Raw genomic sequence first — 25,800 nt, forward strand, 5'->3', positions numbered from 1 at the left:
TTGTCATTCTCCATCGAGGTGAGTCTTTCTGCTCAAAACATCTTCATGAACTTAAAAGAACGGGGCACATGATCTGAACATCTACTGAATGAAGTTCTCGCTACAAACCTATGTCCTGAAGACAGCAGATGCACTTAGTGACTGGGCTGAACCCGGGCAGTTACAGACCCCAAGGAAGCAGCACATGACAATATATCCTTTCCGTATTTTTTTCAAGATTAAAACCCCCTAAGAACAGTACCGGAAAACTGGCTCATCCCATTCCCGGGCAGATTTACTATTAAGAAGGTGAATCAAAAGAGCACTACCTGGAATAAACTCTCAAACACTCTAAAAAGTTAGTGGCAACTTTTAAGGATCCTTTAAAAAGCAGGATGTTAAAAAAAAGCCGTCCATTCTCTCTTCGGGATGAAAATAAATAGTATCTCTTCCTCATGTAATATGGGAACCAGACACCATCAAGAGGTATGGGTAAGTGACAAGGCCACACTGTACACAATTAGGAAAATATACCAAAGTCAAACAAATACAATTGCCAAAGAAAAACCACACAAAATTCAGCTAGAGCTAAACAATGCATCGGTTTGCTTAAAAGCAGAACCCGATTTTCATAGCATTAATTTTGACATCAGACTATAAAAAGGTGTTCATTTAAAAGCACTTAAACTCTTCATTAAAAAAAAAAATTGCCTGGCATAGCTTCTGGACCTGTTCTGCTCAACAGACCGCCTAAATACTTGCTTCATTTCGTGAGGAGATGGTCAATGGTAACTGCCGTGATGTCTCTCAGGGCCCTGAGGACTTTGGGATTCAGGCCCGTGGATGAGGGGCCATCTGTGGGATTTTCTAAAGCAGCCTGAGGGGACCAGATACCATTCACCACGCTGAACAGCAAGTACAGTGATAGATTTTAAAGGGGAACCACATACACTAGCAACCTAAAGGGACAGAGCACATTCTCCCATGACTGGAAATATCATAAAAATAAATATGACAATAAGATATGAAAATAAGTGCTGTTCTTCTCATCAAGCCTGCTTGCACCTGGAGTATCTGCACCAACACCAACACGTCCTTCCTATCCCTCCCTGGTAACATGTTTTCCTCACCTGCTGCACGGACATCTCGTACATTCCACACACTTTACCAGTCACGATCGTGGTCCAACTATCCTGGGTATCATATAGTTTTACAAGTCAACTGCTCTAGGGGAGAGTTTTGGTTTGGTTTAGCTGTTGTTTTTAATATGTCAGCCTTCCTTCTTGAGACAGATATATCTCAGGATTATTCACTCTGAATGTTACAGCGCCCACTTCCTTTGGCTAATCACGCAGTGTTAATTTCTTAGACAAATTACTATTTCATCACTTTTAGAATTCCAGCCATCTGAATATCAAATATGCCATCAAACTACCACATTGGTATTACTGGGCCAACCAGAAATACCTATTCTCTTTAAAACAGGCAAAGGAATTTTCCTTAGAAAATTCTGGAAATATACATCACTATTATGTTTTTGGGTTTTTTTAAAGCATGCATTTAAAAACAAATTCGCGGGGCGCCTGGGTGGCTCGGTCGTTAAGCGTCTGCCTTCGGCTCAGGTTATGATCCCAGGGTCCTGGGATCGAGCCCCATATCGGGCTCCCTGCTTGTCAGGAAGCCTGCTTCTCCCTCTCCCGCTCCCCCTGCTTGTGTCCTCTTTCTCACTGTGTCTCTCTCTGTCAAATAAATAAAAATCTTAAAAAAATAAAAAAAAACAAATTCGCTCATTTGAAATAAGTTACATACACTGGGGTGCCTACCTCTTAGTTTCCCGCTATGAGTTATCTCGTATCTGACGCTTAAAAGACCTCTTTCCATCGGCTGGGCCACGTCCCTATCCTGACCATCATTATTTCTCTCCTGGACGATGTCAACAGTCCATAATTGAACTCCAGGCCATCATCAGTTTTTATCTTCACCAGCCTGTCTCATTCCCTTCCAGCAGGATAATCTTTCTAGAATATAGCTCTGATCATGTCTCGTCCTCCCAAAAAGCTTCAGTGGTTCCCTATTGCCTCCTGAATCAGGTGCAAACTCCTTAGCCTAGCTTTCAAGGTCCTATATGCTCTAGCTTCAACATGCCTTTTTTTTTTTTTTTTTTAAACTACAACCTCCTAAGATGTGCCCTTGTCTTATAAAGAAACTCATCATAGTTCCTAAAGCAGCCAACTGCTCCCGTCCCCCTCCTGGAATTCTACCCAAGTCCCAGTTACAATGCTGCCTCCTTCAGATGTGTCAGCAGATGTTATTTCTTCTTTTCCCAAAGCACTCACTGCATTTACACTTCCTCAAGATCCACTACCATATGCTGCCTTGCAGAGGTCTTTGTGCTTTTGGTCTAACTGTCCCCCTGGGGTGAGGGACGACTTCTTAGCGTCAGTCTCCCCAGTGCACGCTGTCCATTTCCACCTGTTAGCATCAATGCCTCACCCACAGTGGACAAGAACAAATGTGAGTTCAGGAAAAGGCCCAATGTGAGTTGTTTAAACCCTAGAAAAAAATACCACTGATCTCTAATAATCACGAATCAGATGTGCTTTTGCTAGTTGGGATGCACCAAAACCTTGGTAAAAACAATACAAGTCAGGAGGAGTATTACACTAGAAAGCCATCATGTTTCTTAGGAACAACCAGAGGAACAAAATGCTTCAAGGCATTAAAAATAAATGATCTCAAAAGAAAGATGGATGGGAAAAGTCCAAAACATTTAGAGACGCAGACACGCACTCACACCCAAACAGAGCCTCACGCATTGTACACACCCCTTGTTCATCCAGCTTGAGCAGCTGTTCCGAGACCTTGGGTGAGTTCGAAGCCTGTCTCAGGCACTGAATGCTCAGCTCTGGAATGACGTACTCCAGGACTTCTTTGAGAGGTAGTCCCCGTGCAGTACCATGCCTGGTGGTAGAGGGTATGGCGTCTTCTAGAATTGCTCCTCGCAGGGTTGTCAGCTGCAGGGGCAGAACAGAAGATTCCAGAACATCACAGAAGAGCTCATGTTTACTCCTGGTTACTTCTTGAAAGCGTTTTTTTAGTTGCCTTCCAGAGGGAGAAAGGTCAGTCTCTTTTCTGAGTGGGGCAAAAGTGACTACAGCTCTCCATGGGTGGAAGCAAAATCAACACTCGAAGAGTCTTTAAACAACAAAAGTGCACGGGGCTCAGGGATAAGCTGGGAGGGGTTGAAATATTCAGGAAGTGTGCCTGGAGAATGACGGGAGCCGGGCAGGGCATGATGTTCCTGCAGCTCTCGGAGCCAAGCGGAGCCTGACACTGAGGAGAAACTAGAGATCCCGGGGCTGGGCCTGGCCCCTGGCACCTTCCTCCCACCCCTCCCTTCTCTTTTCCTACTGCCCTATGTTCCACACCAACTTTTGTTCCATTCCTTTCTTGTCTTCTATTTCATTTTTCTGGTGAGTCCTGAAGCTGAATGGGGATAGCCTGTGACACCCGCGGGCAGGGTGATTCAGGGCTCAGAAGATTACTGGCTACGGAATTCTGCCTCATGACTGTGATATGCCCTCAAATGTGTGAGGGACGCACGCGATCGCCATTCTGACACCTGCCTCAGAGAGGAAATCCCAGCATTGCAAATCAAGGGACCTAGTTCTGATTCCCCCCACTCCGACTCTGGGAAGAGAACTGTTAGCGGACAAGAGAGTCGGGGTGACGGTTGTAGCAGCGAGGTCTGCCGTGTGCAGAACGCTCTAGAACCCCACTGCCCAGCAGAGTCTTGTGCAATGATGAGAATGCTCGCTCTCTGCACTAGCTGATACCGGAGTCACTGGCTCCATGTGACCGGCGGGACCGAGGAACTGCATTCTGAATTTCATTTAATTACTTTAAACAGTCACGTGTGACTAACAGCTACTGGATCGGACAGCACAGGCCTGTGACTTAAAATACGTCACTACAAGAGAGGGACTCTATCTCCTATTTGTCCAGCACAGAGCCCAAATCACTAGAGCACCTGGCAAGCCACGCAGCAGATCACAGGCTCACGCATACACAGGTGACCAGCAAAGAGCTCCCTTTCCTCTCTCTGATCTGGAAGGAGCCAATCGAAATACACATGCTGGAACACTTGCCGAATACACCCCCTCTCTAATTATAATAGGTCAAGAGAATAAAACCTGAAATGCAGGCCAGATCTCCTTCCTTGTAATCGGCATCCCTACCTATTTGGCTATGTATACATATTGTTCCGTTCGTACAACAATCCCACTTTTTACTCAAAGCAAGGCAAGCGAGGCACTAAGCTGGGGCCTTGGAATAATGCAGTGTGCACAGACAGCCGGCCACACTCCCCCCATTGCGGACCACCTGATTTCCTGCACTAGATTTCGAAGCTGTTTGTCAGTTCCGACATGAATGGTCCAGGTCGTACGTGTCCTCTCTGAGCCCCCAAACCTTGCGCTCTTATCATTTTATTCTTTCTATCATGCAAGGGGAAAGTAAAATCATTGCCCCTTAACATCTGTGACAGGGTTTCAAATTTTTATTGGGAATAAAATACTGTAGGCTCTTTCAGTGATCTTAAATGCTATAATCACTAACATTATACTTCATCTGAAACAATCTAGCGCAGTAATGTCAGAGGTTTCAGCCCAGGACAGCAACGACACAAGACAGCCATTACCTCACTCGTCCTGAAGGCCACCCGGTAGTTGAACTGGGACCCCTCTTTCTCCTTGGCGTCTTCCACCTTCTCCCTCCGGATGCTGACGGCCACCGGGCCAAGGTTTTCATCGATTCCAAAGTAGTTCTGGTGCTCTGTAACAGGAGAGAGGGGTGGCATCAAAAGAAAGGAACAAAGGACCGGATGGGTATCTATGGGCGTGTGTGTCCAATCTCTGAAAAAAAGACTGCATGGGTCTGGGTACACAATTCCCCAACTGTGTTTTATCAAAGTGTTTTGTTTCCAAATCTGATGTCCTCATACATCTCATCTTCTGTTACTTCCTCCTCTCATTCTGCTCGTGCCTAGCGCACGAGCGCCAAGGGCCTTCCCGCCCCCACCTGCCCCCTGCCACCATGGAAGAGCGTCCCCAGAAAGAGTGTGCTGCCATGCCCAGAAAGTGTCCAAAGAAGAATCTAGGTCCTCGAAGACCGTTACTGAACGGCTCCCCTCCAGATGGGAAGGTCACCTTCTCTGACCGAATGTGGGCACTTGGACTAGCCAGGTAATCTTGGCACCCAGTCCGGTGGCAAAGCTCACTCCTTCATTACAATGTCACTAAAGTACCTGGCCGTCGAACGTGAAATTTTACAACAGATGGAAAAGACATAAAAGGTCATTAGTTGCTGAGGTCAAACTATATCTACTGATTCTATAACTTGGTTTACTCTGTTCTCAGCTAATCGTGACTTTCACATAAAATCACTGGCCCTGCAGAGCTCTCATCTGTACGGTCTCACTGCAGGAACAGATTTTGGAGGTCCTCTCGTCTATCTAGTGCAGAAATCCCTGAGCACACTGCTCCGAGGGGTGGTCGTGAGTCTCATCACACATTCAACAATACATGCCAGGCACCATTTCACAGCAGGGTCACAATCCAGGACAAATTCCCATCCATGAAGCTAATATACGAGCCTGAACTCTGCCAACGGCGGGAAGCTCACTACTTCGTGAGCAACCGCTTCTGGACTGTGGGACCAAAAGTTCCTCTGTCTGCTGAAAGAAGTCAAAACACTCTACTGCAACCAAACTTTTTAACTGTCGTCTTCTGAAAGGACGCAGACTTAACACTCAGATGTGGTGTGAACCCACACGAAATAGGGGGATCAATTACCTGAATGTTTATTCACACAGCTTACCTATTTTTAGCAGCCCCATCATCTCAACGATCCATGCGGAGCAGGTGGGAAATGCAAACCCCTAGGTGGTGTTCATTTAATTCTTAATGAACTGCTACCAGGTCAGGTCCCCAAGGTGTATACTCATAAAAGCAATTTTTTTTCACCCTCTATGCAGAACCAGACTCATCCCTTTTGACTGTCACCTTAAAGGTTTGGGCCCATCTTTCCTGACTCTTCATTTTTAGTTAAAAAGAAATAAAATGAATCAGATATTTATAAGCTTGAAGAAAACTGCAGGTATTCTGAAGTCTTTTGGCTATGCTAACATTTTCTGCCACACTAATTTTGGAAGGAATGAGAAATGTTAATCAGAAAGAAGAAATCAGGGTGAAAACAGCTCCTACCATCAGCCAGGGCAAACGTTACCCAAAGCCAGTGATGACTATTGGCTAGATCTTGAAAAGGCATTTGCTTCTTTTCTACTTTGCTTTCACAGTCATTTACTTCATTACCTCCTATGACCAAATGAGATGAACACTGTCATTACTTCTCTTTAGAGTCCAGGCTACGAGTAGCATATGTGTACTATTTCAGGGGCTGGTGGGTGAGCGATTGAGTTACTATAGGTCTGGGCTTACACAATAGGAAAGAAGCCTTTGTTTTTGATGGGTAACTCATCCCCTGGATAAATTACCTGCTAATTAACAGCCAGGTTAACTGTTAACAGACAAGAACAACTCCAGTGAAACCAAACACACATTGTAAAAAATGTAGGGGGTTGAGGAGAGCTGACCCAGAAGCAGTTATTTGGATTTTAATCAACAGTTTAAAAATATTCAATGAAAGTAGAGATTAAAAGTTAATTGTCTACTTCAGACTACCAGGTACATTATCATTTTATTAAAGTTGGCATTAGTGACTATTAGACCCACGGCATTATACTATATCCTGTGGAAAATGCATCTTTAAACTTAAATCAGTTAAGAATTTTCTTAGTTGCATTCTGTCCTGACAAGAACCTTTCTCTTTATCTCTTTTCTCCTAAGGCAGATGCGTTAAGAAAAATATTCAGCAAGTGACTAAGGTACAACCAGTCATCATCAGGCAAAAGCTCCCTTCTTAGAACCCATTTCGACAAGTTACCTGCAAAAATGCTCAAATCGATTCTCTATTAGGCATTTGACGAATGCTACTGACATGAATCCAGTGAGCTTCGAATTATTTTAGGGAGAAAAAGAGGGACCAAGCCAACAAAACCCTTTCTCGTGGTGAAATTTAGAGTCCAGATTATGGGCACTGAATCACTAATTCTAACACCTGACAACTAAAAATCCTACAGCGTGCGCTGCTCCCATATCAGCAGGTGCTGCAGGCACAATAGACCGGGGGCAGCCAGGGGCTGGTACCAGGGGAAGGGGCTGGTCACAGGGGAACACACGGGAATTTTTTGGGCTGACACAGCTATCCTGCATCTTGATGGTGCTAGTGGTTACATACCATATTCATTTGTCAAAACACTTAGAACTCCACACTTAAAAAAGGGTGAATTCACTGTAGGTAAAGTATACTTTCATTTTTAAAAACTAGGTAGGAAAAGGTCAATGAGAAGAAGAGCCAGTGGGCCTGGCAAGCGGATGGGTCTCTGGCAAAACAGGAGTCACAAGCGCTCCCCCAGCCCTGTGGACCAACCCTCCACCCCCGCTGCCCCTCGGTGAGAAGAACACCTCTCCTCCAGTATTGGCTCTCTCCCCGCATTTTCTCACACGACCTCCACCCCATACTCTGGCTCTGGGTTGGCAGGCCTGTCTGCCGCGGGGGGGCACTGTCAGCTTCCGGGAGTGTCCTTTCCGAGTGAGCCATCTCCAGGGCTCTCCTTCGGGGTCTGCTTTGGGGCTGCCCCTTGGGCCTCTCCTTGTAACCTGGATGTGTCCCAAGGCTCCACCATCAGCCCATGGCTGTCCATTCTGACTCCGTCTCTGTCTTTCAATCTGTTTGAACGTTTGTCTTGTCTGTCTGTCCTTCCATCCACCCACCCATCTTCTCCTGGAAGTTCCTCAGTGACATCACCCCAAACTCTCTACAGACTCCTCTCTCCCATAACTCCCCTAACTCATGCATTTGCCCCCTCGGCCTGGTGCATCCTTTGCTTTTCTGTGCTTGATGTTCTAATGCATCCTTTAAGACTCAACTCAAACATCGCTTCCACTGAAACTCTTCGCCTCACCTCCAGATGAGGCTGAGTCCTTCAACTTTTATATCCTCAAGGCCTGATTTGATAGGGCCTAATAAATTATAAGTGCTCAATGGAACTGTACTTGAATTAAGGAACTCAGGTAGGCTCCCTTGGTGCTGCTCAAAAGTAATGGTCTTACTGAACCTCAACCAGGACCATGAAAATAAAAACAAAGAGGCAGCTCATTTTATGCTGGCAAGTGGAGAAGGCAGTGTGAAAGATCTTGGACCAGAAATGTAGCAGGTTCTGCCCCCATGAGAGGGGTGATACGGTTTCTTGAAACATTTACAAAACTGAGAACCGATGCATCTGTTAGAATTCACGTGTGTTAGTGTCCTAGTGCTGCTATAACAAATTGCCACAAGCTTGGGGACTCGAAACAACACTCATTTATGGGCTCACAGCTCTGGAGGTCAGAAGTCCAAAATCCGTTTCAGTGGGCCACAGTCAAGATGGTGTCTGGGTTGCATTCCCTCAGGAAGCTGTAGGGAAGAATCTTTTTTTTCCTTGCCTCTTCCAGCTTCTAGAGCTGTATTCCTTGAATTCCTTGGCTCATGGGGCCCCTTCTTCTATCTTCGAATCCAGCCCTAGATCCTGCTTCAGTGGCCACAATGCATTCTTCTCTGTCAGATCTCCCTCTGCCTACGTCTTACTTGGACACTTGGGATGGCATTCAGGTTCCACCCAGAGAATCCAGCATGGTCTCCCTGTCTCAAAATCCTTCACTTTATCACATCTGGAAAGCTGCTTTTGCCATATAAGGTAACATACACAGCTTCCGGGGATTAGGGCCTGGGTATCTCTGGGGGCCAGTATTCAGCCTACCAAACACACTTCATTCATTTGAATTCATTCACTCTAATATCGAGCATGGCCTAGGTCTCAGCGATGTGCCGGGCACTGATAAATATGAGGGATACAACACTGAGCAAGACACAGCGCCTGCTTCACAGAGTTTTAGTCCTGTGGGGCCAGCACTATCGGAAACAGACGAGAGTTACGCATTCTAAGTTCTGTGACAGGACTAAGCATGAAGTACCATGGAAACACCACTAATATCCACTACAGAACCAACAATCCAGAAGAAAAATGCCACATACGCAGTAAAAGCAAATGTCACAAAGCCCGTCTCCCCTATTTTAACATATTCATATGCACATAGTCTTAAAAAGCTGCTCTCCTTCTTGCTCTGCTCCATCTTTCCTCACTCTTAATTCTGTTCCCACAAAACACTTCTTTGAATTCTTTTACCTACTGAGTATTCTAACCCACAGCCACAACGTGTCCCCTCCCCCTATTAAGGGTTGTACTTGGTTTGGGTGATGTTTTGTAGTGCTCTGTCCTTCCTTCACGTCTTTCTTTGGATTTAGTCCAAGGTCCTTGATGTTTTAGGATAATGTAAATAGTATCTTTCAAAATTTTTCCATTTCTATTTGTATGTTTCTAAGTATAGAAAGAATTCAGATGGGAGATTTGATTATTTCTCCTTTTAGTCTGACCAGTTTTTTTTTTTTTTTCCTTTACATATTCTGAAGCTCTGATTTTGGTGCTTGGAACTGACCCTTTTATCATTATGAAATACCTCTGTTCATCATAGTGACCCATCTTGCTTTACAGTCCACTTTGTATTGCACGATCAGGCGGGGACCCAACTGCTCTATGGGGGGAAACCCAGCTACCAGTACAGTGAGGTCTTTTGCTCTTGAGCCTGTCCATGGCTCCAGGGAAGGTTCTCCCATTCTCCTGTCCGGAGGCATTTAGCCCAAATAAGGGCACAGGGCTGGGCATCTCACTGTGTTGACTTTCACTTAATCCCTACTCTCTAGTGAAGTACCCTAGTCCTGCCCTTAGCTGTGCAGATGTTCAACTTCTCTAGAATAAATCTCTTCAGTTTTCCCCCTGGGTGGGGATGAGTAGTAAATGGACTACAAGGGAGAGGAGAGAAAACCTAGATTTTTAAAAACATATTGAACTGGTCCCTTGCTCTCACCCCCGCCCCCAGCTCTTCTTCCGAGGTACCTGGTTCTGCATTGAACGGACTGGCTTCCTGATGGCCTGTCCCTGCCACACACAGCCCCCGACCAATGCTGGAGGGGTGGTGTTTTCCCATCCACAAAACAGTTCTGGCTCTTCCGTCTGCTTTGGCGTATCTAGCCTTCCACTGATTATCTCTAGTTCTCTTTTTTCCTTTGTGGCTTTATGCCCTTTGTTTTTCCTTCACTATCATTTTTAGTGGTGTTTTGGAAGAGGGAGAGATAAAATGTGTCTCCAATTCGTCACACTGAACTAGCAGTCCCAAACTCAGGTACTCTTAAATACCTACTTTTTTGTTTTTTTTTAATACCTACAATTCTAATAAGTCTGATTACTGGTTTCTGAATCTGGGCTATGCTAACTTATCAGCTGTTGAACCTTGGGTGAATTACATAACCCTTCTTAACCTCAGTGCCAGCTCCCTGCCCTCCCCCAAATATATGCATCACACTTCGCATCTTTAATCTCAGAGAGGCATTATAACTGAAGACATGAATATTACTGACAAAAGCCTAAATCACAAACAAAAAAGGACTGAACATAAAATAAACAGCATCATGGGGCATTTCAATGTTGAACCCAACAGTCCTACAAAGCTCAAGGGTCAGCCTGAAGACGATTCACGCTTACAATCTCAAAATGCCGATCTATAATCACCTAGAAGGGAACCCTCCTACACTGTTGGTGGGAATGCAAGCTGGTGCAACCACTCTGGAAAACAGTATGGAGGTTCCTCAAAAAGTTGAAAATAGAGCTACTCTACGACCCAGCAGTTGCACTACTGGGTATTTACCCCAAAGATACAAATGTAGTGATCCGAAGGGGTACGTGCACCCCGATGTTTATAGCAGCAATGTCCACAATAGCCAAACTATGGAAAGAGACAAGATGTCCATCAACAGATGAATGGATAAAGAAGATGTGGTATATATATATACACACACACACACACACACACACACACACACAATGGAATATTATGCAGCCATCAAAAAAATGAAATCTTGCCATTTGCAATGACATGGATGGAACTAGAGGGTATTATGCTAAGCGAAATAAGTCGATCAGAGAAAGACATGTATCATATGATCTCATTGATATGAGGAATTCTTAATCTCAGGAAACAAACTGAGGGTTGCTGGAATGGTGGGGGGTGGGAGAGATGGGGTGGCTGGGTGATAGACATTGGGTAGGGTATGTGCTATGATGAATTGTGTAAGAATGATGAATCACAGACCTGTACCTCTGAAACAAATAATACATTATGTGTTAAAAAAAAAAAAGAAGAAGAAGATAGTAGGAGGGGAAGAATGAAGGGGGGGAAATCGGAGCGGGAGACGAACCATGAGAGACTATGGACTCTGAGAAACAAACTGAGGGTTCTAGGGGGGAGGGGGGTGGGGGGATGGGGGATGGGTTAGCCTGGTGATAGGTATTAAAGAGGGCACGTACTGCATGGAGCACTGGGTGTTATACGCAAACAATGAATTATGGAACACTACATCAAAAACTAATGATGTAATGTATGGTGATTAACATAACATAATAAAATAAAATTTAAAATAAATAAATAAATATAATCACCTAGAGGGGCTACATCCCATTTATGGTAGTCTTTTAAAGAATGCAGTGGCATATATTTTACTGAATGATTCCGATTAGGAACCATCATTTTATTTTTTTTTTTAATTGAGGGAATCCAAAATTTGCATATTCCCTTTTTCACCCAAGACTGCACATTAGCCAAAGAATCTTTTTTCTTTTATGTCTGCCTCCCCACACTCGCTTCGATTTTTCCCTCCCCATTTCACACAGACACACTCTTTGAATGCAAGCTGAGAGAGGACGTTCCTGCCACTCACAATCATCACACCTTTGGATAGGCCAGCTCCGAGGCCCCCTAGCTGTTCTCTAAGGGGTCTTTTCATGCTTTCAGTTAGCCAGGGAATACAGCAGGTTACCTGGCCGTGTCTCGAAAGAAATCACAATCTTCTGCTTCACAGCGTTAACAGTATAGCTTCCAAGTACCATTAAGAACAGGGCAGACTCCAAGCTCTCCAGGAGGGAGCCAAGTTAACCCTATGCCCGCCCCCTTCAGGACAGCTCAGCTTGCTCATCTACGTCATGTGAGCCTTCCCATCTGTGGGCAGAGGACCATGAGTAAGTCCCCCTCACCCACGGAGCCTGTCCTGATCCCAAGCACATGATTTCCATAAAATTGCTTTAAGAGTGCATCAAATAAAATCCTTCCTTGGCAGAATGGAAGCTGTGAAAAGACTGGAAAAGCTGAATGAAAATCCACATATCATGCAAATACAACAGGGGAAGATCAAAAAAATCGGTTAACGAGATTGCAGTGTAGGAAATGAGATTCGGGGCATCTATCTCTGGTGCACTTTGGCTAGTCAGTAAAGGAAAAAGAAATCTAACTCAGAAGAGTTTAAAAAAAAAAAAAAGGTGGGGGCCACCTGTGACCCTGGCCCAAAGGCTGTTTCCAGGTACTTCAGTATCTTGGAAGCGACATTTATCACGTTCGTCACTAATGAACTGACCAGGTGAGGATCCCAAGTCTGCAGGGCCGCCCGAGGTCAGGTACGTAAGAGCAGCACCCACAGCTTTCTGCCTTACAGTTTCTCAGGGGCTAGCCCTGCACGGCCCACAGCACCCGTAACAAGTCCTCTAAAGCCACGAGAGGCCATGAATCTGGGCCCTGCAGCCCTTTGCTCTGTTAAACGCGGACAGCAGAAGCTTTCCTGCTATTTTTCCATAAAATGCAGTTTAACATTTCTTCGTTCTTTCAACAGCAAGCTGATCACTTAACTGCTGGCTCACTGCCTACCGGGGTTATGTCCATGGCTGCAGGTGACTGCTGTCTAAATCCCCACCTACGATGTATCTGCTTTCACCGTTCCCTGCAAACAATTCCGTGTCTGCATCTTAGATCAGCTCCCCTGTTCAGAGCTCTCTGAGACTTACAGAGAAAGAGTCAACAAGGGACAATGGGTGGATGGATGGAAGGATGAGTGACTAGAACAATGGGGCCTGCTTTTGCAGATAATAACATGAAGAGTCATTAGATAACTTCAAGAACTCTCAGGCTCCCTGCTCATGTTTCAGGGATTAAATTACTGAATTTACCACAATGCAGAGAAGGATGCATTTTTGCTACATGAAGGCTCCTTTGACCAACATTTAACCAAAGTATTAGCTAAGCTTGAAAACCTGAGGCGTTACAGTGAAAATAACAAGATTTAATAAACCTGACATAAATGAACTCATTTCCTCCTCCCTACTTCTGAGGAGGTATCCCCATCTTACAGATAATATTCCTGAAGCTGAGGGGCTAGGTGACTCGCTCGAGGTCACAATCTGGGGTGACAGGGAGGGTGCACACCCTAGGTAGGCTGTTTCTAGGACTCTCTCATGCAAAGGGTGATGAGAGCCACAGAAAGTTTGAATTCTAAAAATCAATTAATGCGTGCCTGGTAAAATGAACACAACTTACAGATGAGCCAACACATCTGTCCTGAACATAAGGACAGTATCTTGGGAGACACCGTTTTAGGAAAACCTTGAATAACAAGGGAAAGACTGGAGAAAAAAGGTAGCTGTCAAAGGCTTCCTTTGATAATCCATAATTTTGAGTGTTATTTGCTACAAGAGTAGGAAGGAGGAAGAGAACACTAGAAGAGCAAGAAAGAATCCACTGCATAAAAGCTGGGAAGGGGGCAGTGGTCCAGCTTTTTCCACCTTATTCCTTAAGTGGGGCAAAGAGTGAAAGAAATCTTGGAACGAATACAAGGTAGAAAGGTTTCAGGAAGCTTCCAGGTGCTCTGAGACCTTACATTCCAAAGCCTCTGAACTTGCAACTTTCTGTACCAATAGCAAACTGCAAGGAAGTTTCCCCAGCTGAGCACAGAAATATTACACTATCAATCCCTCTGCTCCTAGGGAAATAAACAGAACAAAGTTCCTCTTCCTCAGTAACTGAAAAAGACTCTGAGGCCAAAGTGTCCACAGGAGGAAATCGCATGCAGTTCTCTCCAAGTTCCTAAAACTCGGCAACAGGCAAGTTGCAGCTGAGTCGGCAACGGGCGGGAGCCGTGACCTCCCGAGAGGTTCCCACCGCCAGCCACATGGAACGGATACCACGATAACCAAGAGGCTGAGCCTCCCGGGCAGCTGGGCAACTCCTCCCGGCTCGGGGCCGGCTGGGCCTCAATGGGAGCTCTGTTTGCGGAGGCCAGGCTGGCCGGGCAGAGAGGTGAAGAGCAGAGTCGATTATGTCTGCTCTGGGAGGAATGTGGATCCCAGAATAGTCCTATTGTTAGGTGGTCCTCAGTTCACCCGTATGAATTTAATAGTGTCCAATTCCCTATTAATTTTCTTCAGTGACTGTATATAACCAGAAGGGGGGAGAAACAAAGAAGCCACCAGGCATGAAATTCAGACTAAATACAGCCATGCATCGCTCAGTTATGGGGTTCATTTGATATGTAAAGGTATACGCTCGCCCACAACTGTCACATTTGTGAAATTTAAGTGAATGGGTTTGGAATGGGGTGGCAGACTTCACCAGACACCTTGCCCTGGGGCCCTGCTGCCATATGGTTCTCTCTACTTTTTCCCCTCCTTATCTTTTTTTTTTATTTTATTATGTTATGTTAATCACCATACATTACATCATTAGGTTTTGATGTAGTGTTCCATGATTCATTGTTTGTGCATAACACCCAGTGCTCCATGCAGAACGTGCCCTCCTTAATACCCATCACCAGGCTAACCCATCCCCCCACCCCCTCCCCTCTAGAACCCTCAGTTTGTTTCTCAGAGTCCATAGTCTCTCATGGCTTATCTTTTAACCATTAAAATGAAGTACTGCCCCTTGAAATATTGTACCAGTGGTGTGGACAATGGTTTCTTTCTAGAGAGAAAGGTTTTACACATTTAAGAACCACTTGGGGAAGGAGTTGGCATGCTTTGTGACAGGCCCTGGTTCTATTCCCGTCACAGGAGATATTTTTATTATGATCCCATCTTATAGATGATTAACTGAGGCACAAAGGAGTCGAAGGACTTGCGAAAATTGAGTTGGGATGTGAACCCAGGAGGCTGGCTTCAGAGCAGTCTGGGCTCTTCACCTTAAGTTGTGCTGTCCTGCCCCCCTCCCCCGCCAGGCCTCCAACCACAATTAGAACGCATGGGCACTTTTCCCTCTTGGCAAAAGGTAAATCTCCAGCCACCAAACAGTAAGTTGGTATCGAGACAAGTGGGAGGGTTACTACACACATTCTAGAAGAATCCTTCCTTTTTATTTGTTCATTTAGCAGATGTATGTACAGATATTATTCTTTCGTTAAAATACTAATAACAAAAATGACCACTGGAGAAAGAGGTGAGCTTACACAGAGCTGGTCAAGGGTAGCTAATATAAATGTGAACTTTTCTTAGGGAAAAGAGGCTCTAGAAAGAACTCTTGAAGTGTGGCAGCTCCAATAGAGGAGTTCATTCCCAGGTGGTACCAATGGCACAGCTCGAGGCCGGGCGCAGGGAAAGGAAGGGGCCCTCAAAGCTTAAAGGACGGCAGAAATGGACCTTGCAAAGGCCAGTATTGTACCCTACATCATGAGGAGGATACGGCTTTTGTTGGAGGCCCAGTCCACCTGGAAGCAGCTAAAAATGCTTCTCTGGAAAGTTCTAATCTTTCCAGAAAGAATTCCAATCTGCCTACACCCCTGAAGTCTTGTAAAGCTAAGATGGGAAGGAGAAAGCAAAGTCCTCTCTGGCATATTCCTTTTATAAGAAACAGAGAAGAAAGGAAATCACAGGTGAATGATGGAACCGGAAACCCCGAAAGCACCAGACAGAAGGGAGACAATCAGTCAAACTAAGATTAGCTTTTCACCTACGCTCCAAAACCTGCCCTGTAAAACCAATTCAGCTCCTTTACAGAGGATTTCTAGAAGATACGTATTTCTTTCCTTGGACTTGTTATAGAAAATCCCAAGGGAAAAAAAATGAGTTGGGCATAAAGCGTTCTTCAGAGTTAGTTCAGCAGAGATTTGGGAGCCAGAGAACCCAGAGTGTCCCAAACAGCATCCCACAGCCACCTGGGATCAGCATGCAGATTTTAGGAGAAATTCAAAGAGAAAGCCTGTGCATTTCAATAAAGACCAAAGACAGTATAAATTCTAAGCCTAACAATCCCCCTGCTCTTCTAGGTAAGTTTGAGAAACATACTCCTGGCATTCCGCAGATGTGTATAGAAAGGGCTGTGGGAAACTGACATTTTGTCAATTTTACTTTACTTGAAACACACAGTGGCCTCAGCTGCTCACAGTAATCCTAAGGAGTTTAATAAAGTAGCATAAACCTGTAGATTTGTTACTTTTAAGAACTGCCTGTAAGTTCTTGTTTGTTGTAATTTTAAACATGCTCAAGTTAAATATATCATGAGAATTTATGACTTACAGTTTAAAAAAATTTGAAGCAAACTATTTTTAAGCTGGTTTTGATTTGTAGAAAAGCTGCAAAGATAGTGGAGTTCTCTCACACCCCTGGCTCTGTTTCTTAGTTGTTTGCATCTTACGTTTCTTTGGTACGTTCATTGCATTAATGAACCATCATGAAGGCTCTGTACTCTCAACTGATATTGATCAAGCCCATCCTTTATTCAGGTTTCTGCTTTATTAATGTCCTTTCTCTTCCAGGATCCCATCCAGGACACCCCGTTACAGTTACTCGTCATGTCTTCTTACAGACTCTTGCACACTGTGAGTTTCTCAGACCCTCCTAGTTCTGGATGACCTTGGTAATTTGGAGGAACAGTGGGCAGGGATTTTGTAGAATGTCCCTTGGCAGGGATTTGTCTAATGTATTTCCCTAATCAGACTGAGGTTATGGGTTTGGAGGAAGACCCCAGAAATGCCATTCCCATCATGTCAGGGGTATAAATGAATCACATGACCTATCAATGCTGATGTTGACCTTGATGACCTGGCTGGGGCGGTGCTTTCCAGACTTCTCCCTTGCAACCTTCCCCCTCTCTGTGCGCTAGCCCTTGGAAGGGCTACACTACACACTGTCCACATTCTAGTGGAGAAGGACGATTGTTATAATTTTTCAAACTTTATGAAATTAAAACATCTTTTATAATAATTTACTTTTTTAAGTAAAGATTTGTTGGTTAAAATGAACATCACTGTATTTGACAGGAGTCGTTTTGTAGGTATACTGCATCTAAGAGAGTAAGAAATACACGTCCCTTTATCACTGTGTTTCTATCAAGTTGATGGGTTTTTCTCTGAAATAAAGCAAATACAGTCATTAACTCTTCTGCCCAGATCATGCTTGGCAAATACCTGGCATCCCCCCATGCACCCAAGGCAGATAATGATAATTGATAATGGCTTGTAAAATGCTGATGCAGCTCTACACATAATAACAGAGAAGGATGATCATCCAAAGCAAGTTCCACAGACACAGTGATAGAAGGTTCCATTTACATAAATTTATTTGCATCAGAAAAAGCCTACAAGGATAAAGAGGAAACTGTTCATGGTGATTATCTCTTAGGGACTAGGGTGATTTTATTTCTTTTTCTTTTGCTTCTTTACTTTATTTTCCTATAATGATCATATAATACTTCTATGCCATGTAAAAATTCTAGACCGAAAAAAAGGTATATATTGCGAATCTCAGGATTTTCCCCCACATTAAGAGGACATGTTCCTGTACCCACATAAAACAATGTCCCAGTGCCTCCAAGATGTAGCCACGTTCCACTCTAAAGTCACCCAAGAGACCCAGCTTTATCCTCTTCTCTAGTTTGACCTTTCTTTACCCAAAAAGGACATGGTCTGCCTTCTCGAGCTATTCTTGTCTAGAGCTGTTCTGGTCCGTGCTACCTGAGGGAAGGCAGAGGACAGTTTTAGAACTCCCGAGTAACTGCAGGTACGCAACTTCCTAACCAGGACAAGACTTGGTGGGCACGGACGGACCCCGGGGGGTGTCTTTGCTGCCCCGCAGCTCCACTCCAGCCCCCCTGGGGACAGCCCATTGCTGGCCAGCAGCACTAAGTGCCAGGGGGTCCAGAAGGAGGCAAAGCCGGCCACTGTGCCATGAAGGAAGCTCAAGGGTCTCCAAAGAGACTGGCACAACCACATCCCTGTCTAAGGGGCCCTTCCTCATGGCCTGCTTCACAAACGGGAAACTCACAGAAGAGGGAACCCACGATTTCACCGGGACTTCCACGGGCGCACGGCAGGCAGCACCCAAGTTTCTTCACGGGCATCGCCAGCAGCAGTGCGGAACCTTCTCCAGCATTCCCCATGCTTGCTCCAATCCTGCCCTGCTCTCCCTTAAAAAGCTGTTTCCACGCAAGGCTGCAGATGGATTTGGGCGGACAAGTGATGGAGCCACACGGTTTGCTGTGGCTCGCCACTGCCCTGCATTAATCCTTCGGCAGAGCTCTTCACAGCCGTCCGGTGGTTTTGTGCCACAGGAGGGCACCTCGGTGTGAAGTGCAGCCACCCCACACTAACCACCCAGGACAGAGTAAGCCACATCGCGAAGGCTCTGTACTCTCAACCCTTCCCAGCGATTGGGAGCCACTTACTTCTTCTGGAAAATGAAATTTCACATGGAACGGTGGAGCATGGAGAAAAAGAAAAGGCATTCTGGGAAATATCAAAAGATCCCTGAATGCCTGCTTCCAGAGAGAAAAAAAGAGCGAAGGGAAAAGAGAAAAAGGAAAAGAACAAAGCTCCCCGCGAACACACCCGATCTGGGCCAGGCGGCCCAAGGGCTTCTGTTTTTAGGTCGCGCAATGACGTTCCTGCAACTGGGGGTGTGTTTGCAGATCAGAGTCCAGAGGTTGAAGCCCGGTGCGAGCCGGCTGCCCATCTCCATTCCCACACCGCGGCAGGGGTGGGGGGGCGGGAGGGAGGGCACTGACCTGCTGGGGAACCGACTGCTGCCCCCGCCCCCAGCCCTTCACGGCTCTGCAGAGGGACGAGCCAGGGCGGCAGCGGCGGACACTGCTGGAGCCAGATTCGTTCTGAGACACACAGGCCCACCGGGGAAGAGCTAAAAATAGGAGAAAGCAGGCAGTATTCACAGCTGCAGAACGAGAGCAGGGGGCCCGGCTTGGTCCTATTCTCTCCTCGGACCCATCAGTAGCCACAACAGCCCAGCCCAGCGCTGCAGAACCCTGATACCAAAGCCACCCCATGCCCTCACTCGGCAGGCTTGGCAGGGGATTCTAGAATTCACCTGCCTGGCGCCTTCACAGAACCAGAGTGAGCCCAATGCCCAGGGCCCCCTAAGCCTTCTGTCTGCATCCACGTACAACTCACCCACAGGGTGTCTGCCCTCAACTTCTCCACAGCTTATTCTGAATTTCACATTCAAAGCTAGCAAGTTTGCTGACGTAACTGCCAATGCCCTGGAAAATCCTTAGCAGCAAATCAGGAAAAGCAGAAGAAACACACGACTCACAGGCACTCTTTAAAACTACCAGGAAGTGACAGTTGAGAGTTCAAGAAAAAACCTACAAAATGCAGTCAAGGAAATTAACAGAATCCAGCACCTAAAACCATCTCTAGGAACAGATCCTAAGGACATTAATGGTGACCCTGGCTGCAGAAAGCAACCGCTGCCCATTCCATGTATGTGTACACGTGTACTTAATATACCCCAGAGTATGGATGAGATGCTGGCACTAAGTATCTTCATAAATACACATGCACACATCCACACACACATAACAACTTGTATGTTCTGATATTTTAAAGGGCGATCTGCAAACTATTTATAAAGCTCAGTTAGCCAAAATGACTCAATGCCTGAGGATTTCAGAGTATAATAATTCTAAGAGACTATTTTATTGCTGGCATGGACAGCCATGGCTTCATCAATTAAAAGAATCTTAATTAGGAAGCCTACTTCTTCATGGCCTCCCTTTCCAAAAATAACTAACTTCCACCTAGAGACCATCTTGGAACAGTATTGTGTAACGTGCTGCCGCTGAATGAACACAATCGTGAGGGCCACTCATGCTTTCACAGCACAGACTAAAAGGGAAGTTCAAGTTTCTGAGTTCAATCAGGGGCCGGCACTGAGAAGAGAGCACGGGGACACACTTGGGGGCCCAAGACCCGCTCACAGAATTATTTCAGTCCCATTATGTCATCAGTATGAAAAGGGAAACATAACTCAAATATATGACCTGTTGTAATGCAAGTGCCTATTTAACCAAACTGCTTACCCAATATCATAACTGTTCTACCCATTTCTACAATTTCATAATATTAGGATTATGGATGATTGGTTAAATCTGAACTGATGCAAACAATGAGGAAAAAACTTATGGATGTGACAATTGCGACTGCAATCTATCTGACAAGCAAATTCTTTTAAGCCTGTAGTCAAAAGTTTGAAAAAGGCTCCAGGGACTGACGTGGATGGAGTGATCTCTCCCGAGGTCTGAGTTATACCCAACCCATCACCAAAAAGAACCAACTGGAGTCAAAGATGACATGCAAACACTGCGAAGGTAGAAACCAATACTGCATAAACTCCAAGTACAGTGAGCTCACAGGGACCCACACCCGTGGCAGAACAGTTTATTCACCAGACTGGCTAGGCTCACCCCCACCTCCTTAGGTGCTCTGAGGGTTGACACCTGGGAACGCGAGGAGGGTGGCCAGGGACACTGGAAACAGAGGAAGACAGCCCTGAAAAGCATGCTGCCCTATAAGGAAGGAGCTCAGGTGGCAAGCCACACCCAATAAGAAGGCAATGGGCTGCCCTGAGTGTTTTTATGGAGGCTTTGCAACTGACAGGTGTGTGGGACCTGTTTCTCTGTAGGAGTCTCCAACAGAGCAGATTTCATGTCCCTGGAATAACTAAGGACACTTATTTAAAGGCTGAGGATTCAACTGCATGACTTCTGAGGAATGCATCCTTCAAACCTGAAAATCTCAATAAAAGTAAACACTATTTTGCCTAGGCTTAGAGAATTCCTAAAACCGCAATGCCAAAGGATTATCTGCAACCTGACATTTAAGGCCATCTATGGAACTGCCGGTAAACGATTTGTCTATCATGCTAATTCATACATTCTCTCAGCAAAGATTTAACTAACACTTCCAATGCACTAGGAGCTGTGAAGACAGAAGTGAGAAGATGAAGCAAAGGTGTAGGGGAAAAGTACAGCAAAGACTGGCGGGGGGGGGGGGGGAGAAAACTCGACGGAATAATCCACTGTAAACAGCAGGAGAGATTAATCAGAGGAAGAAGAGAGGGATGAAGTTTAACCAGGGAAGAGATCTGAAAAGAGGTAAATCCAGAGCAAGTCGTAACATCTGTGATGCTCACAAATGCGCGAAGAGAAAGAGACAGAGAGGTGGTGATTCCACACTGGGGATTATAAACCAGCAAAGGCAGGACACTGGGATTCCTGAAGAAGGGGTTAGTCTGGCAGCAACAGAGGGTCCACAAAAGCCCAGAGGACCATGGCCTTGGACTACCCGGTGAAGGTGCTGCAGCCCAAAGCAGCATACGATGACCAGCCCGACACACACACACACACACACACACACACACACACACTCAGGATTCTCCCTTACCTTTCCCGTAGAAGAACTTGCGGTAATAGTAGGCCCCAAGGTCAATGTGCTCTATGATGTAGCGCTTCACTTTCTCCCTGTGAATGGGCTGGTTTTCTCTGGGCACTTCCAGGACGGAGACGCCTGCGTTTGTGCAGTGGGAGCTCAGAGAAGACTCGAAGGAGCAGCCTTCTCCGGAACCGAACGATGACGAGCTGGCCCGAGAGAGGGCGATCCTCCGGTCACCTTCCCCGCCGGTCTCATTCCGAAAGTACGGACAACTCAGGACCAGCTCATTGCTTTTCCCATCACCCTCATCAGCATCCAGGTTCTCCTTGGAGTTGAGATCCTCCTTGCTTCCCAAAGGGGACTCACAGGTGCCCGTCTGGCCTGCTGGCATCTGAGTCTGGGATGCTGCCGAGGCCCCGGTGGTGATGTTTTTCCGCTTCCCCACGTTGGCCCTCGTTGCCATGGCTTCGTTGATATTAAACAAAATGCTCTGGACATCATAATGTGCAAAACACCGCTGACAATTCCAAGGGCGAACACCCCGCTCCAGACGACCGTCTTCCGGATCACACGTGAACTTGAAAGTTTCGTGTTCACTTTTAACAGTCCGCAGCTTCCGGAAGAGGGACGTTTCCACCGACTCCGACTTTAACCTCCGTTTGAAAGGCTTGTCCCTGTCTCTCCCCATGAGGAGGGCACTGTCCATGTAGTCTAATCCTGAGATGCGGACAAATTCTCCTCTAGAAATCTGTGCTGCCGCATGGAGGCTGGGAGAGATTGTAGGATCGCAGGGGAAAAACTCAGGGAACCCAAAAGGGGCCACCGCTTTGTGGTCGTAATTCTCTACACGGTACCCTCTGAGCATTGCAAAGAAGTTCTCACCAGATAAGCCCTGCCGGTCAATGGAAGACGTGCTTCCGTACTCGCGGTGGAGGGCGGCCCCGGTGTTGGGGTTCACTGCGTTTTGGTCTAAGACGTCTTCAGCGTCGATGTCGCTGATGGTGACATCACTATTGCTTCTCTGTCTTATGGGGTGCAGTCCTCTTTGAGGAGAGTGAACAAAGATGTCTCCAATGGTGTACTTTGCCTCCACAAAGTCTAGATCAAGCTGCTCCTCTTGCTGACCATCGCTCTGGTCATTTTGCCCATTGTGCGTGATGGACGTGATGCTTTCGTAACTGGTCTGAGACCGGCTTTCCCACAGTGCCTTGCAGGCTAGCTCCTTGGAGCAGTCCTTCTTGGGAGGCCACTCGCACACTCTTGCTCTCACACCCATCTTGGGCACAGCTGGGGTACCGTTAGCCGGACCACCACTCTCGGTGGGATTTGAGGCATTTAAAGAAGTGGTGGGGCCCATGTTGCCATTAATGGCTTTAAATTTTCGAGCAAAATAATCATCAGACTGCATGATTCTGGGAGGATCCTTGAACTTTGAAGAGGCCCTGCCAAGCTTGTGCTTCTCTTCTTGTGACTGCCTTGGGTCACTCATGTCTGCCGAGCCAAGATGCTCCAAGTCTCACCTGCAAGACTGTGCTGAATCTAATTACATTGTTATTTACAGTGCGATCCTAAATGCGCATTTAGCCTAAAGGCTTCCTCTATAGCTGTACTTTCTCTTTTTAACCAAAAGCAAACAACATCCTCAGAGTATGGTTTCTCCAAAACCAGCTTGCTTCTCAGTTGCTAAAATAATTTTGTATACCTCTGTCCTTTTCAAGAGCATTCCTTAAGACATCTGGCCTTGAGTATTTCCTTCACCTGAATTAAAACACAGAAAATAACCATTAACAATTTTTGTAGCTCAAGTTCAATACATTTTACATATGGTTTCTCATCTGTCCTTCTCTCCAACTTCTGCCCATCCCCAATTCCCCCAAACTGTCATCAAGTTTCATGTCTCTGTTGTTCATGCTGCTCCTTCTCTCTGGAACATTCTGCCTTCTCTCTCTACTTGGCTGGCTAGAATTTATACCCCAGAGTCAAGCATTACCCTCTCCAAGAAACCTTCCCTCAGCCCACATCTGAGCAAAGAGTGCTTCTTTTGTGTTCCCACGGCACCCACATCTACACTTATGGTAGCAGATCTCCTTATACTCTTACTGGCTGGTTTGCTGACCAGTCTCCTCCATTGGCTAATTTCAAGCTCCTCTAAGCAGGAACATAACGTACCTTTCATCTCTGTACCAACATTATCTATTAATGTGGCCTGGCTTAAATTAAATAAGCAACATGTCAATTAGTTATAGAGTAACACAACGGTCATGTAATTTTTTGAGTATTATTATGCTTTCTTTCAAAATATTTAAATTCAAAATGTCCAGCAGCAAAAGGGTCAATACCAGGCATTAGCAAATGAGTTTCTAGAACGTGGTCTCGCAATCAAGTAAGACCTTGCAGAGATCCCCATTAACATGGGAAGGAGCCTTGAAGAATTTGGTATCTGATTAAGTGTAACTTTCTAGTTCATCATGCCACTAGCAATTTGACAAATGTGCAGGGGTAAAATAAAAGCAAAATTTACCTTTGTGGTCAGTAGAAACTTGACTTTTAATCAACTTTTTCTTCAATTACTTTTTCAATTTGTTCTATCTTTATTTAGACAAAATATTTTCCAGGTATGCCATATCTTCCCAACTTATGGGAAACTTACTCCTTGTGGGCATAAGAATGAATGAATGACTCTAATTCTCCTGAAAATAATGATGGTAATAAAGGTATAACATAGCTGATTTCCCTCGGTCCTCACCAAAGCATAAAAAACAACTGCAATTCGGTTAGAAAATAATAAAATTCCAACAGGCTGAACAGTATTAGAACTCTTTCTAATGGATTCTTTTTTTTTTTTTAAGTAATCTCTGCAGACAACATGGGGCTCAAACTCATGACCCCGAGATCGAGAGTCACACACTCTACCCGCTGAGCCAGCCAGGCGCCCCTCCAGCGGGTTCTTAATGGCTTTGAGACGAACATGCAGTAGTCTCTTGGAATAACTGATATTTTCTTATCATGGCAGCTTGCTTTTCCCTCAATGGAAAAAACTCAGTCTGGGCATGATAAGATGCTGTCTGTTCCCAGCGCAGCTTCATAACTGAGGAAATATAATGATATTTTAGGATGTGGTAAACAAAGAAGGAAAGCACAATCAGATGCTTCAATGCACCAGACCGGCGTCTGTCCATGGTTCTCAGAAAGAGAAGAGAGATGACTGCATCTTATCTATGTCACTTGGAATCATTGTGTTTAAAAGAATCATGGATGATTCTGAATCATAGTTATTTCCTCTACAATTTAGGCTATTATCGAATCCTTTCCTGGAAACTGAAAACTGACAACTGATATATGAAAGAAAACAATTTTAATCTATAAATTCTGATAATTCTCCTGCTTATAGAATACAACAAAATCTGAAAGCTTATGAATTACTTCCGATGGCTGGTACAGAGCTATGTGAATTCTCAGCAAGCATTAATAGGACACTCATTCTCAGGTATACACTATTAATTTGTAAGTATCCTGTTACAGAAGGAAGAACCATGCCCACTAAAACCACCAAACTGAGTACTTTCAAAAAATATAATCAGCAACTAAGTATTTACCACCTTAAGATATTAGAACAAAATGCCCCAAAAGAAACTAAGAAAGAAGGAATGAATAAAGATAAAAGCTGAAATTAATGGAATAAGGGAAAAACAAGGTAGAAAAAGGATGGACAAATCCAAAAGGTAGTTTTTTAAAAAAGAGCAAGGAAAAAGATCTACTCATTCCCAAGCCTGAAAAAGGAAAAGAGAGAAAGAATAATATTATACAAGTTTGGAAATGAGAAAGGAAATATTACCATATATACAGGAGATTAAAATATATATTAAGTCTAAAAGAATTTTACCACAAGCAACTGTATAGCAACAAATTTGAAAACACAAAGGAAACTAATGATTTCCTAGCAAACCACAAATCCCAAAACTGATCCAAGAATGGAAAAAAAATTTTTTTTAAGAATGGAAAATTTAGACTGATGATCACTGAAGACAGCAGAAACAGAACAAATCCCTACGTAAAAATATGGCCAATGCATAGATG

The 25,800-nt window shown here is 45.1% G+C and overlaps 1 protein-coding gene across 8 annotated transcripts in view; it reads right to left on the reverse strand.

The window, feature by feature from the left end:
• SIPA1L2 (signal induced proliferation associated 1 like 2) overlaps positions 1 to 25,800 on the reverse strand; it is a 216,965-nt gene that overhangs the window by 82,186 nt on the left and 108,979 nt on the right. For all 8 annotated transcript variants that reach the window (XM_036087312.2, XM_078077712.1, XM_036087309.2 and 5 more), the window contains 3 exons: positions 21,736 to 23,481; positions 4,679 to 4,812; positions 2,805 to 2,993 (listed from right to left, as the gene is read on the reverse strand). In XM_036087312.2, the coding sequence (XP_035943205.1) occupies positions 2,805 to 2,993; positions 4,679 to 4,812; positions 21,736 to 23,212 (1,800 nt within the window). In that variant the 5' untranslated portion in view covers positions 23,213 to 23,481. The remainder of the gene's footprint in view (positions 1 to 2,804; positions 2,994 to 4,678; positions 4,813 to 21,735; positions 23,482 to 25,800) is intronic.

This window comes from Halichoerus grypus, chromosome 7, assembly GCF_964656455.1.
Source record: "Halichoerus grypus chromosome 7, mHalGry1.hap1.1, whole genome shotgun sequence".
Classification (NCBI taxonomy): Eukaryota; Metazoa; Chordata; class Mammalia; order Carnivora; family Phocidae; genus Halichoerus; species Halichoerus grypus.